Consider the following 11,640-nt stretch of genomic DNA (forward strand, 5'->3'; position numbering starts at 1 on the left):
ATATTTGCGGTATTTCGGAGGGTTAGACGGTCACACTGCTGCTCTCCCCTGCAACGAAAAAAATGAGCCGTAATTTTCATGGGAAAAAACAGACAATACCTTGATGAACATTCGAACATACCTTGTTTCACTGCAATTTCACAGCAGGCGGATTTTGAATTTGAATGAAACGGCCTTGCAGCCCCCCATTTGGAACGAGTGGGGACAGTAGCCGTAGCCGTTACCATTAGCGTTTAGTCGTCATGTAAAAAATGCAGCAAAATGTAAATATTGTAGAAACGATTCGAAATCATAAATTTCAAAGAAATCGATTCACTGCCTTCGAAATGAGATATACTCTTTTGATTACGAAAACAGCTGGACTAAAGGAAAATCATGACGGATCTGTTCAATAGGTCGGCACGAAGAAGCTAAATGGTGCACGATCAGCTGTTCAACGAATCGTGGTAAGGTAAGGGTAGGTAGAGTGGTAAGGAGCAGCGAAGAGGAAGACAAACAGAATAGAAAAGTCCATCAGATCGATTGTCGGACCAGGTAACCCTGAACCTTTGTAACTGAAGAATTTCTGGCCTCCTAAATACGATAACACATGTGCCGAGCCATGGACTATGACCCGATCACGCATTAAATTAACTTTGTAAGGCGGATTAGCAGATCCCCTGATCATTCTTTAACTTTTTCCAGATCGAAAGCAGAAGTCACAGCATCAAACGTTCGGTGGCAAATGACACAAAGTGAGCCTCTTGTCCAACTCTGGACACTTCGACATTGACATGGCCTATAGCATACCCGCCATAGACAGCGGGGATGGTGTGTTATCAGCGGCCCCAGTGGCGAGGAATAGTGACATGAACAAGGACTCTATATCAGCCTCCTGGCGCTTTGACGGCCAAGAGGACTGCACGGTGGATCAAAAACTAATATTTATTAATTATTCTGCCAGGCTCCGATTATCACTATTACAAAGTTTTCCGATTTACTTTTGAAATCACATAAATTGGGGCTACCTTTTTCACAACGGCTTTTAATACAATTGCAATTGTTAATTGCAAAAGGAAAAAAATGGAAAAATATTGACACATTAACTTAAAATGATGTGCCTTCTTTATAAATAATTTTTTTATAAACCTCAAATTTGGCTCGGAAATAATTGTTTCTAATGTAACAGTTAGTAACAGTCTAATATAATAGTTATAGCATCAAAGATTACCCTATTTATTGGCTTACATTCGGGATTCAATAGACGCGTAACTCCGCCCTGCTTCCCAACTATGTGGAAGACGGTTTTGAAGCGGTCAAGTAGCCGATTCAAATTCAATAAAAATTCAAATTTAATAATACAAAAATATCTCGAACCCGTTTCTTTTCTTTTTTAATGCGTTCCAAATAATGCTATTTTCTTGCATTTTTGAATTTGCTTATCGAACTATAAATCAGCTGATCGATAGCCTCTTATCGATTTCCGATTTCAGTATTTCATTGCATGGGTGTGATTATTTTTATACGGTCACACTGCATGACGTTTGCATTGTGTAGTTATTTTTTTTTTGTTAGTTTTTGTTCGCTTTTATTTAACGTTTTCGGGAGCAGATTCGTCATCGTTCGCGTAGTGATTGTGTGGTGTTTCGGCCAAGCCTTGTTACCGTTTCGAGTGTGTGTGTTCATTCCGTCCTTACAATTTGGAGTTTGACCTTTCTTCCCCGCACGTCTTTGCTTCCGGGAAACTAGTGGAGTAAATTCGCTGCTTGTGAAATCCATAAAACATCAGTCTCAATCGGGGCCGCAGTCGCAGTCTCAATCATTCGCCTGTTGCGCCTGTTGGGGTGGAGCTCTCTCTTTCGCCTTTCTCTCTCACACACTCTGCGAGTTTCCCCCCCACCCCGTTCAGCTGTTGCGTTTGCGTGCGTGTAGGCCAGTGGCAGAAGAATTTTATGTCCATTTGGATGGTGGAAAAACTATAATACTTTGTGTCTCTGGGCCGATGTTTAGTGCGAGAAAATAGTGATATACGGCACGTGCAGGCCCCATCATTCATGCCGTAGAGCAGAGTTGTTCTGTCTGGGCCTGCTCCTCCTCTCCTCCGTTGCACAATTACTGTGTTTACACTGCCAACATCAACACAAGCACAAACAACAGTGCTACCAATACCAACACCAACAACATCAACAGTGTTGATTAGAAGGTAAGCAACAGTAAATACTTATGTTTTGCAGTTTATATAATTCCGTTTTCTTTCTTTCCGCTGATGCTTTTGCTTCTCTTTCTCTCTCATTCGGGCAACTTGTTTTACCCGTATGTATGTATGTATGTACATCTGTACATCTAAAAGATACATCTGTAGTATATATATAGATGTACATACATATGTATCTATGTGATGTACATACATACATATATACTCGTATTGCTATTAATTTACGCTTTCTGCTTGGCTGCTTCAATTAATTCTTTGGTTTAGTTTCTGCCTCCTGCCTGCTGCCCGATGCTCTTTTACATTTCGCTTAATTACCACACATACCCGTACGCCGTACCCCGTACCCTCTCATAAGTATCTATCGTTTTCGCAACAAGCAGCAGCGCGCTCTCGATCGTGGAAACGGAACTCATTAACCCCTTACATACCCCCCCTTCCTACCTCTTGAAAGCTCCGAAATGAAGTTTCTGGCTGGGCCTCGTCTGACCGTACCACGGTTTTCCGTGGATGTGTGTGCCCTTGCATGTAGTATGTGGATTCTGCGGTGCCCACAATTTATACCACAGATCCATTCAAATTGGGGAATGATATTCCTTCCAATTGGATGTTACATCCAGCGTTAAAGCTTCTGTCGCATTAACCATCAATATCTAAGGGTATCTTAAGCCTCGACCCTGAACCATCCATTTAAAATCGAAAAAATCCAAATACTATCATATACTATCATATATGTAGTATCTCCTATAGAAATAACCGATCTTTAAATGTATCTTTCCTTCTTTCTTTTTTCTTGCGGCTGTATTTAAATTTTATTTGTTCAATTGTGAAAATCGCAGTTTTAACAAAAATTGTGAAAGTTTTGGTTTTCCATAACTTGGGTTTTTCTCTCTCCCATGGAGAGGCATGAGCGAGCAGTAACCAGTAGCCATGTCTGCCATGCCATGCCATAATTAATGCAGCTAAGCGATTGCTTTCGGCTTCTTTTAAACAATAGGAGTTAATATTTTGACTGTAGAGATTGCATGGGAACCATTTAATGTTTACTTTACTAATTTTTTGGTAGTATTTGAACTCTTCTTTTTTATCTTTTAATTTGATAAAACAAATCTGTTAGAAACGAATAGATGACGAAATATTTTTCGTAGACTTGGGAACATGTACTATAGGTTGAAGACCTTTTATTGAACCCTGTACTGGAGTATAGAATGATCTTTCTTTGATTAGATTTGGGCTTTAACATTTGCACAATTTTCAAGGCCCTAATTCGAATATTTCTTAGCAAATGATAAAGATTAAACATTTATAAATAGCAAACGATTCAGCTACTGACCTATGATGTTCTTAGGTCTTCTATTCTGGGATCCACTCGTACAGTCAGCGATAAACGTCGATTAGGCAGTAAACCGAAATACTAATTTGAGAATGCGAGTTTCCGGTGTATTGTTTTCTAAGAAAAACATGAAATCTTGCTTTTTATGTTTTTTTTTTTCGGGTTGAAATTATTTGTTGTTGTTGTTTTACGGGCGTACCGGCTGAGAATGACCTGCTCGTCATGCACACGACATGCATTTTTTTCATTCACGTTCCCGGGCCCCGTTGGTATTCACGGCATGTTTTTTTTCAGGCTAGTCAGGCTTGTCCGATCGCTACTATAATATATACATAAATTTTATCTCCTGCAAGAACTTTTTTTTATTGATTTCTCCTTGATTTCCCCCCGCAGCTTCGTCTATATGCTGAGCATTGTCCAAAAGATGTTGTGATGGCAAAGATGGCATCGGGAGATCTTTCGCTGACCAGCACGAGCAGTCAAGAGGGTGAGTGGGTCCCTTGGTAATGATTTCTATAGCTGTATTCTTGGTTTTTCCCGCAGAAGAAAGCTCAGAGTATGTGGGCTATGACAACACACTCCGTCCGCCGTCCAACTCCAGCGGCAGCACCACGGCCGCCAATATGGCCAACAACAACGGCCCCACCAAGGACGTCAACATCAACAGCACAGCCATTGTGGGGGTGTCCGGCAGCGGGCACGGGAACGGAAAGAAGTACGAGCTGCTGCAGTCGCAGTACGAGGTGGCGGTACGGGAGCTGAGTACGCTACGGCAGCAGCACTCGCACACGAAGCGGCGCTGCGAGGAGCTGGCCACCGACCTCAATCTCTACCAGGAGCACTACGTGGCGGATAGCAAGAAGTTCACGGACATGGTGGAGGAGAGTGCGCGGCTCAAGCGCAAGCTGATCCTGCTGGAGAACCAGAGCCAGCAGAGCCAGAGCCAGAACCAGAACCAAAACCAGAATGGCAGCGCACAGGGAGCGTCTCAGGGTGCGGGCGGCAATCCGTATTACTTCGGGAAAGCGTCCTCCTGCGATGGCAGCTGCAGCGACAAGCTGGCGGAGCTGAAGAAGGAGCGCAGCATGCTGGTGGTGGAGCGGGAGAAGTACAAGAAGTCGTACATTGAGCTGGAGAAGGAGCGCAACTACTACCGGGAGCGTGGCGATGAGAACCAGACGCTGAAAGTGCTGCTGTCCAAGGAGACGAAGAACGTGGTCTCGCTCACCGAGGAGCTGAACCAGCTGCTCTCCGAGAAGGATAACGTGCTGCAGGAGACCCAGAAGATGTCCGACGACCTGGTGCTGGCCAACAAGGAGATCGAGCGTCTCAAGAAGGACGAGCAGCTGTGCCGTACCGAGATCAAGGCGCTGCAGCTGGCCAACGCCGAGCTAAAGAAGCGCGATCTGCTCAAGTCGCGTGAGAGCTCCTGGTCGAAGGAGTTCTCCTCCAGCAGCAAGGAGGACAGCAAGGAGCTGGAGAAGCTGCGCAAGAGCCTGGAGAAAGCCCTCTCCGAAGTGGATCGGGCCGGCCAGGACGCCGATGAGGCGAAGCGGGTGCGCGACTGGGCGATCTCGCAGCGCGAGAAGATCGTCCAGGAGCGCGACTCCGTGAAGACGCTCTGTGATAAGATGCGCCACGAGCGCGACAAGGCCATCTCCGACTCGCTGATGGCCATCCGCGACAGCGAGAAGATCAAGAAGCAGAAGGACGAGGCCCAGAAGAAAATCGACCTGCTGAAGGAGCAGCTGGAGAACCAGAACCTCGACAATTCCTCGCGCCGCAGCTTCCGCCTGAGCAGCTACGAGGGCGAGGACCTGCTCGAGATCGAGCTCTCCAACTATGACCATGCCGTCGATCTGGGCATCATCCTGGACGACAGCAACAAGCGGAAGCTCGTATGCGGCGTCACCAAGAGCTCGCCCGCCTTCGGCAAGCTCAAGATTAACGACGTTATCTGCAAGGTGAACAACATGGACTGTCAGTCCCTCTCCCGCCGCATGGTGCTCGACGAGATCCGCGCTTGTGCCCCGCGCAGCCTGCTACTCGTCTCCCGCACGCGCCACAGCAAGCGGCACCCGTACTCCGTGCAGCTAAAGACCCGCGACCGGGACACCCTGCACGGCCTGCAGCTGGACATGGGCGTGTTCATAGCTAAGATCGAGCAGAACTCGCTGGCCTTCTACGAGCCAGAGCTGGATGTGGGCGACCGCGTGCTGAGCATCAACAACAAGTCCATGGACTCGGTGCAGTCCATCGAGGAGGTGATGCAGCTGCTCAACGACTCGCGCAGCGACAGCCTCAACATATTTGCCCTCAAGTACGTGCAGGATCAGATGCAGGTGCAGCAGGGCGGCGAGGGCCACTGCCGCATGACCACATCCTCGGCTCAGACCGACTCCATAGACTCCATGCAGCAGCTGAGTGGTGGCGGTGGCGGTGGCGGTGGAAGTGGGGGTGGTGGTGTGACCAGTGCCAGCGGCGGTAGTGCCACCAAACATCCTTCGAAATTCGCAGACTTTTTCCTGCGAAAGCTTAAGTTCAGCAAGCCGGGCACACCGGACGATAACTTCGAGCAGGAGCACGATGATGCCATCGCCGCACTGGACTCGGTGCTCAGCGAGAACAGCTCGGAGAAGAGCAAGGAGAATCTCTTCAATCGCAAGAAGCGCACCAAGAAGGAGAAGGAGGCGGCCGCCAAGAGCATGGGCACCTGGCCGCGGGCCAGCATCTCGCACGACAATCCCACCGGCACCATCGGTCAACGGGGCGGCGAGAAGAAGCGCGCCCTCATGTCCCTCTTCACCGCCGGTCCCATTAACGTGGACAAGGACGATGATGTGGATGTCCATGCGGATGCTGTGGTGGGTCATGCGGCGCTCGACAAGCCGCTGCAGCAGCAGCTGCAGGATCTGCCGCCCCCACTCCCGCCACAGCTGTCCAAGCCGCTGGCGCACATCCGGAATGCCAATGGCAGCGCCATCAAATCGCATCCGAACCGCAACTCCAATCCCGTGAGCTCTGGGCCCTCGGCTCTGTTTCCTCCCTCCGTTGGGGGAGTGGGCGGCATGCCGGGGCATCCTGGGTATCCCTCTCATCCCCGCCACTCGCTCTACGGCGGCACCATTTCTGCCGCGGAGGAGCCCCAGAAGCCGCTGCAGCGTGCCGCTCCCCTTATGGGAGCCAATGCCCGGGTGAAGATGCCCTCGCAGGACCGCTACGGAGCCCGGCCGCACAGCAACCATCGCTTCTCGCTAAACATCACGCCCAGCGGGGACTTCTACCAGCCCAAGACGAGCGGCCAGCAGGCGCAGCAGCAGGTTATGAACCCCAGTGCCGGCGGAGGAGGCATGGGCATGGGAATGGGCATGGGGATGGGTATGGGATCCGGGACTGGGACTGGACCTGGGCCGGCGGCAGGGGAGTTTCCCGTGCGAAAGCAGCAGATCTTCGATGTGTTCCATCCGCCGCCTCTGCCCAAGACCAGTGCCAGCTCCAGCTCCAACTCCAATGCCGTCTTCATGCCCCTGAATCCGTCGCGGGGTGGCATGCCCTTGCATCCAGCCGGAAGCCAGCCGGCGGACGTGATTTCACTCAAGTCACAGAACTCCATCGAGTCGATACTGTCCGCCAAGAGTCCGCCCATTAGCGAGTACAGCGTTTATCCCAAACGGCATGTGCCCATGCCGCAGGCGGTCAAGCATGTGCCCAAGTATCCCAGCGACAGCGAGAGCATTGGCTCTGGCATCCTCGGGATCGGCACGGGCATCTACTCGCAGCAGGCCAGCCACATCTCGGGCAACCGACACACGCAGCTCTTTCCCACGTTCGCGCCCAGCGTCCAGGTTCTGCGCAACACGCGTCGCTCCAGTCCACTGACGCTGCCATCGCCGCCGCCACAGCCCCTGACCACGGTGGCCCAGCATGACAGCAGCAGTGCCATTGGCATACCCACAGACCTGGACTACCCGCATCCGCAGCAGCATCAGCATCATCATCAGCAGCAGCAACAACAACAGCACATGAATCCCCATCCACTGCCCCATGCGCTGCCGCCGTACCTGGACTACGGCCACCCGAGCCATCCCAGTCATGGCCCGTATCCGTATATGGGCGTAGGCGGAGGGGGTGGTGTCATCTACGAAGGCGGGACCTTCCCTCGGAAGAAGGACAACCAGAGACTGCGCATACCGTCCAACCCGAGCGTCGCCAGCAAGAGCAGCAGCATGGTGAAGAACAGCTCGGGCTCCATCGACCATCATTATGTCACAAGCATGGCTCCGGCCTCGTCGGCCTCCTCCTCGGACCGGGCGCCCGTCTCTCTGATGAGCACGGCCATCCATGCCAGCTTCGGGGTGAGTGTGCCCGGAGGGGGAGCGGCGAACGGGGGAGCAGGCGGCGGCGGAAGTGGCCGTGGCTCGCCCATGCCTCAGGTGCACGTGGAGGTGCTCAGCCATGGGGCTGGGAGCGGCAGCAAACGGAGCTCCAATGTGCCTGCGGATTTTCTCTGCCCTGGAGACCTTAGAAGAGTCACCATCGACAAGCGCGACAAGTCGCTCGGTATCACAATTCAGTGCAACAACAACGGGGGCGGCATCTTCGTGTCGACCGTGGCTGACAAGAGTACCGCGATGCGTGCCGGTCTCCAGGTGGGCGATCAACTCTTGGAAGTGTGCGGCATCAATATGCGGGCGGCCACGCAGGAGATTGCGGCCAATGTGCTGCGGCAGTGCGGCGACTCCTTCACCATGCTTGTCCAGTACAATCCGGAGAGTAAGCAGATCGAGGCGGCAGTCTCAATCACACCCAACCTAATCCCAATCTCTCCCTTTGCAGAGTTCCCTTCGATGGAGTACGAGATGGGCACGCACAATCTGGAACCAGAATCTCCCCTCAATCACTCGGGCTCGCCCACGCCGCGAAACTCGCCGCGTCCACCGGCCCGCAGTGTCCTGGCTCCGCTGCCCCTGCAGCCGCTCACCCTCCTGCCGTCGGCAGCGGTGTCGTCCGGTGGCTCGCGAGCACCGCTCTCCCACCAGTCCATCAAGGATCAAAGCTTCACCGATAGCCTGGAGAACCAGTCGGACATCAGCAGCAGCCAGGACATGCCCTCGTCGGCGGCCACCACAACGACGACCACAGCCTCGGCCACCTCGACCGTCTACGATGAGGACCCCAAGCCGGCATTGCCGCCGCCTCCCGTCTCCGTTCCAGCAGAGAGTACGTAGAGTCACTCCTATTCCTGTTTGACTAACCCATCAGGAAGCGTTTTCGGCTGCAAAATGTGTCGGGTTTTCGTTATTATTTCTCGAAGCTTCACTAATTTCATCAGCCTTGAAAATGTCTGGAGCCTGGAGTTCCTTGGATTTTTGGCGATGTGGAGGTTCTCTCACTCGACTCTCAAACGCAACTTATATTCATTGGAAAGTCTTCTGTCATTGAGCTTCATGGTTTTACGATCCTCTTTGAGTGAGTCTCACGTGCACAGCAATAGAACAGGCAAGGGACAAGAATAACGGACAGCGACACATAAGAGTACGACTGGGAAATACACAGCTATTTGAAGGATTCAGTTCCTGCACAGCCAACAAGTTCACTGAGTATTATAAGCTTACGATCCGACATGTTGTGCGTGGGAGGTTCAGGGAATCCAGAGTCTACTGTGAGATCTTCAAGATCTACAACTTACAAACACCCAATCCGTATTGTATGTGATACTAATTTGGATCCTTCTTCTTGCAGCTCTGCGGTACGTGACGCTGCACATGGACAAATCGAAGAACCTGGGCATCAAGCTGTTTGGCGGCAACAAGGTGGGCATATATGTGCACGACGTGGCGCCCGGCTCGCCCTCGGACCATGCCGGCATACGCAAGGGCGATCAGATTCTCGAGTACAATGGCGTAGACCTGAGCGGAGTCACCGCCGAGCAGGCGGCCAACGAGATCTCCAAGCTCACGGACACCGTCACCATGCTGGTGCAGAACAAGCTGCACAGTAAGCACTCCTCCACTCAACTGTGTGACCCCCTTATTAACTCCCATTTTCTTATCCGCGCAGCACTTAAGCAAATAAAAGACGAGCCGGGTGATTCGTTCTACATACGCGTTGGGTTTGATCGGATCGGAGAGCTGAACGAGGACGATTTGCGCTTTGTGAAGGATGAGGTGCTGTATGTGGACAATACGGTTTTCAATGGCACCTTTGGTCTGTGGAGAGCCTGGAAGCTGGACGCCATGGGGCATCGCAAGGAGTGCGGCATCATACCCAGTCAAATGAAGTGCGTAGCCGATTATCGCCGATTAATATCTTCCATAACTATATGTATGCCATCGGTATTGTCTTGCAGAGTGGAAGAGGAGCTGCGCTCGGGCGAGGTGGTCGACTGTGATACGGGTACCGCGCGACGCGGCAGCACCTCAGCTCGGCGTTCGTTTTTTCGTCGCAAGAAGAACCAGCGCAGCTCGTCCCGCGACTCCACGGAGATTGCCAGCTTCAGCAATACGCAGCTTAGCTTCTTTCCGGACCTAGGCCTACTCAACGACGATGGCGGGGCCCTGAGCTATCAGCGTGTGGAGCTCTTGGACTGTAAGTTGTCTTCCCACCTCTAAAAGGGGATCTAACATTGTCTTCATGTCACGTAGCGCCCACACGTCGTCCTGTACTGATCATTGGACCGTTGTCCGAGTGCCTGATGGATCGCCTCACCATTGACTTTTCCAACTTGTTCAAACTGTGCGAGGTGACGGCCATGGACTGCTCGCAAGAGGCCATGGAGGAGGGTCTCAAGGAGAACATCTTCGTGGACTATCGCCGGCGTGGCAACAAGTTCGAGTGCACCACCGTGGAGGCCATCAGCAATGCCTGCAAGAATGCAAGTGGACCACCCATAATTTTTCGGTTAGCTTTTGTAATGGTAGAGTTCTTCCCTTAGGATCGACGTCACTGCATCCTGGATGTGTCGATCTCGGCCGTTGAGCGGCTCCAGCGGCTGCAGATCTATCCGATTGTCCTTCTGCTGCGTTTCAAGTCCGCCAAGCAAATCCGCGATATCCGTGATTTTGGCACTGACAAAATCTCGGCCAAGGCGGCCAAGGAGATGTACGAGCGGGCCATGAAGCTAGAGACTGACTACAAGCAGTACATATCAGGTGGGATTCCAGAGTGTGTTCTTGCCTCCCCAACTTTGTGTGACTCTTGTTTGTTGTTGTTTCTTGCAGCCGTCATACCCGGCGTGAGCATCAAGCACATGTGCACTCAGATCAAGGATGCCGTCGACAAGGAGCAAGACAAGCTGCTCTGGGTGCCCGTCTCGAGTGGCTGATGCCAGCACGGATTTCACACATAGTTTCCTAGATTTAGTTTACGCTAAGTGCCCGAGCCTAGTATTTTGCAATGCGTATCAATATTATCAAGTTTGTATTCGTTTCGTTCAACGCAGAGTATTCTATGGTCGTCCGTCGATTTTCAACTGCAGCAAGGATGTTGCTGCATTTTAGGGCGCGGTATTTCTACTTGTTTCTTGTCTCCGTCAATTAATTTATGTACTATATCTATTTCTAGTTCGTTAGCTGTAGCCAAGTATGTTCTTTATGTTTGGTCTGTCTGTAAAGTTCTCTCCCTCTCTCTCTCTGAATCGGAAGGGGGTTGTCCACAATTTATATATCATGCTATTTATATAACTGGAAGGATGTCTGCAAGGCGTCCAAACTACATATGTAATTGCTCTACTTGTCTGTTTTTATGCAATCAAATTATTATTATGTATTTGTAAGTACATAAACCTTTATCCTATACACCTATGGACCAATCAAGTGGCAATAGAGAGTTTTGGCTTTAACCCGTTCAACTGTTCAACTGTTTAACTGTGTATATTAAATAGTCCCCCCTACTCCCCCTCTAATCGAATGCGATATATTTCGAGCTTTACTACTTATCTGTCGTGTGTGCCTCTGTCGATCCTGACAATCAGAACAGTCGGCTGCTAGTTGTGCAACATTAAAAGTTTTATTCGATGAACAATGTTATTGATTGATTGATTGATTGATTGATTGGGTGTTTACAAAATGACAAACAAAATAAAAACGCTATCACTAGCCGTAGGTGGTAATCGGTT

At 50.9% G+C, this 11,640-nt stretch overlaps 1 protein-coding gene across 1 annotated transcript; it reads left to right on the plus strand.

Annotated features, from left to right (window-relative positions):
* Positions 1-1,493: 1,493 nt before the first annotated feature.
* Positions 1,494-11,551, plus strand: LOC108163139 (disks large homolog 5). Its single transcript, XM_017298252.2, has 10 exons — positions 1,494-2,182; positions 3,918-4,011; positions 4,068-8,297; positions 8,361-8,744; positions 9,267-9,521; positions 9,585-9,804; positions 9,874-10,112; positions 10,169-10,398; positions 10,459-10,675; positions 10,745-11,551. Exons 2-10 carry the CDS (start codon positions 3,957-3,959, stop codon positions 10,846-10,848), a joined length of 5,934 nt encoding a protein of 1,977 aa, XP_017153741.1. The 5' UTR covers positions 1,494-2,182; positions 3,918-3,956; the 3' UTR covers positions 10,849-11,551.
* The last annotated feature ends 89 nt before the right edge of the window (positions 11,552-11,640 follow it).

The sequence above is a fragment of the Drosophila miranda genome, chromosome 4, assembly GCF_003369915.1.
Source record: "Drosophila miranda strain MSH22 chromosome 4, D.miranda_PacBio2.1, whole genome shotgun sequence".
NCBI lineage: Eukaryota > Metazoa > Arthropoda > Insecta > Diptera > Drosophilidae > Drosophila > Drosophila miranda.

Bases quoted from the DNA above. Each gene is read 5' to 3' on its own strand.
- LOC108163139 (XM_017298252.2), top strand. From the start codon at position 3,957: ATGGCAAAGATGGCATCGGGAGATCTTTCGCTGACCAGCACGAGCAGT. The intron at 4,012-4,067 runs GTGAGTGGGTCC...TTTTTCCCGCAG, and splicing joins CAGCACGAGCAGTCAAGAGG to AAGAAAGCTCAGAGTATGTG. The intron at 10,676-10,744 runs GTGGGATTCCAG...TGTTTCTTGCAG, and splicing joins CTACAAGCAGTACATATCAG to CCGTCATACCCGGCGTGAGC.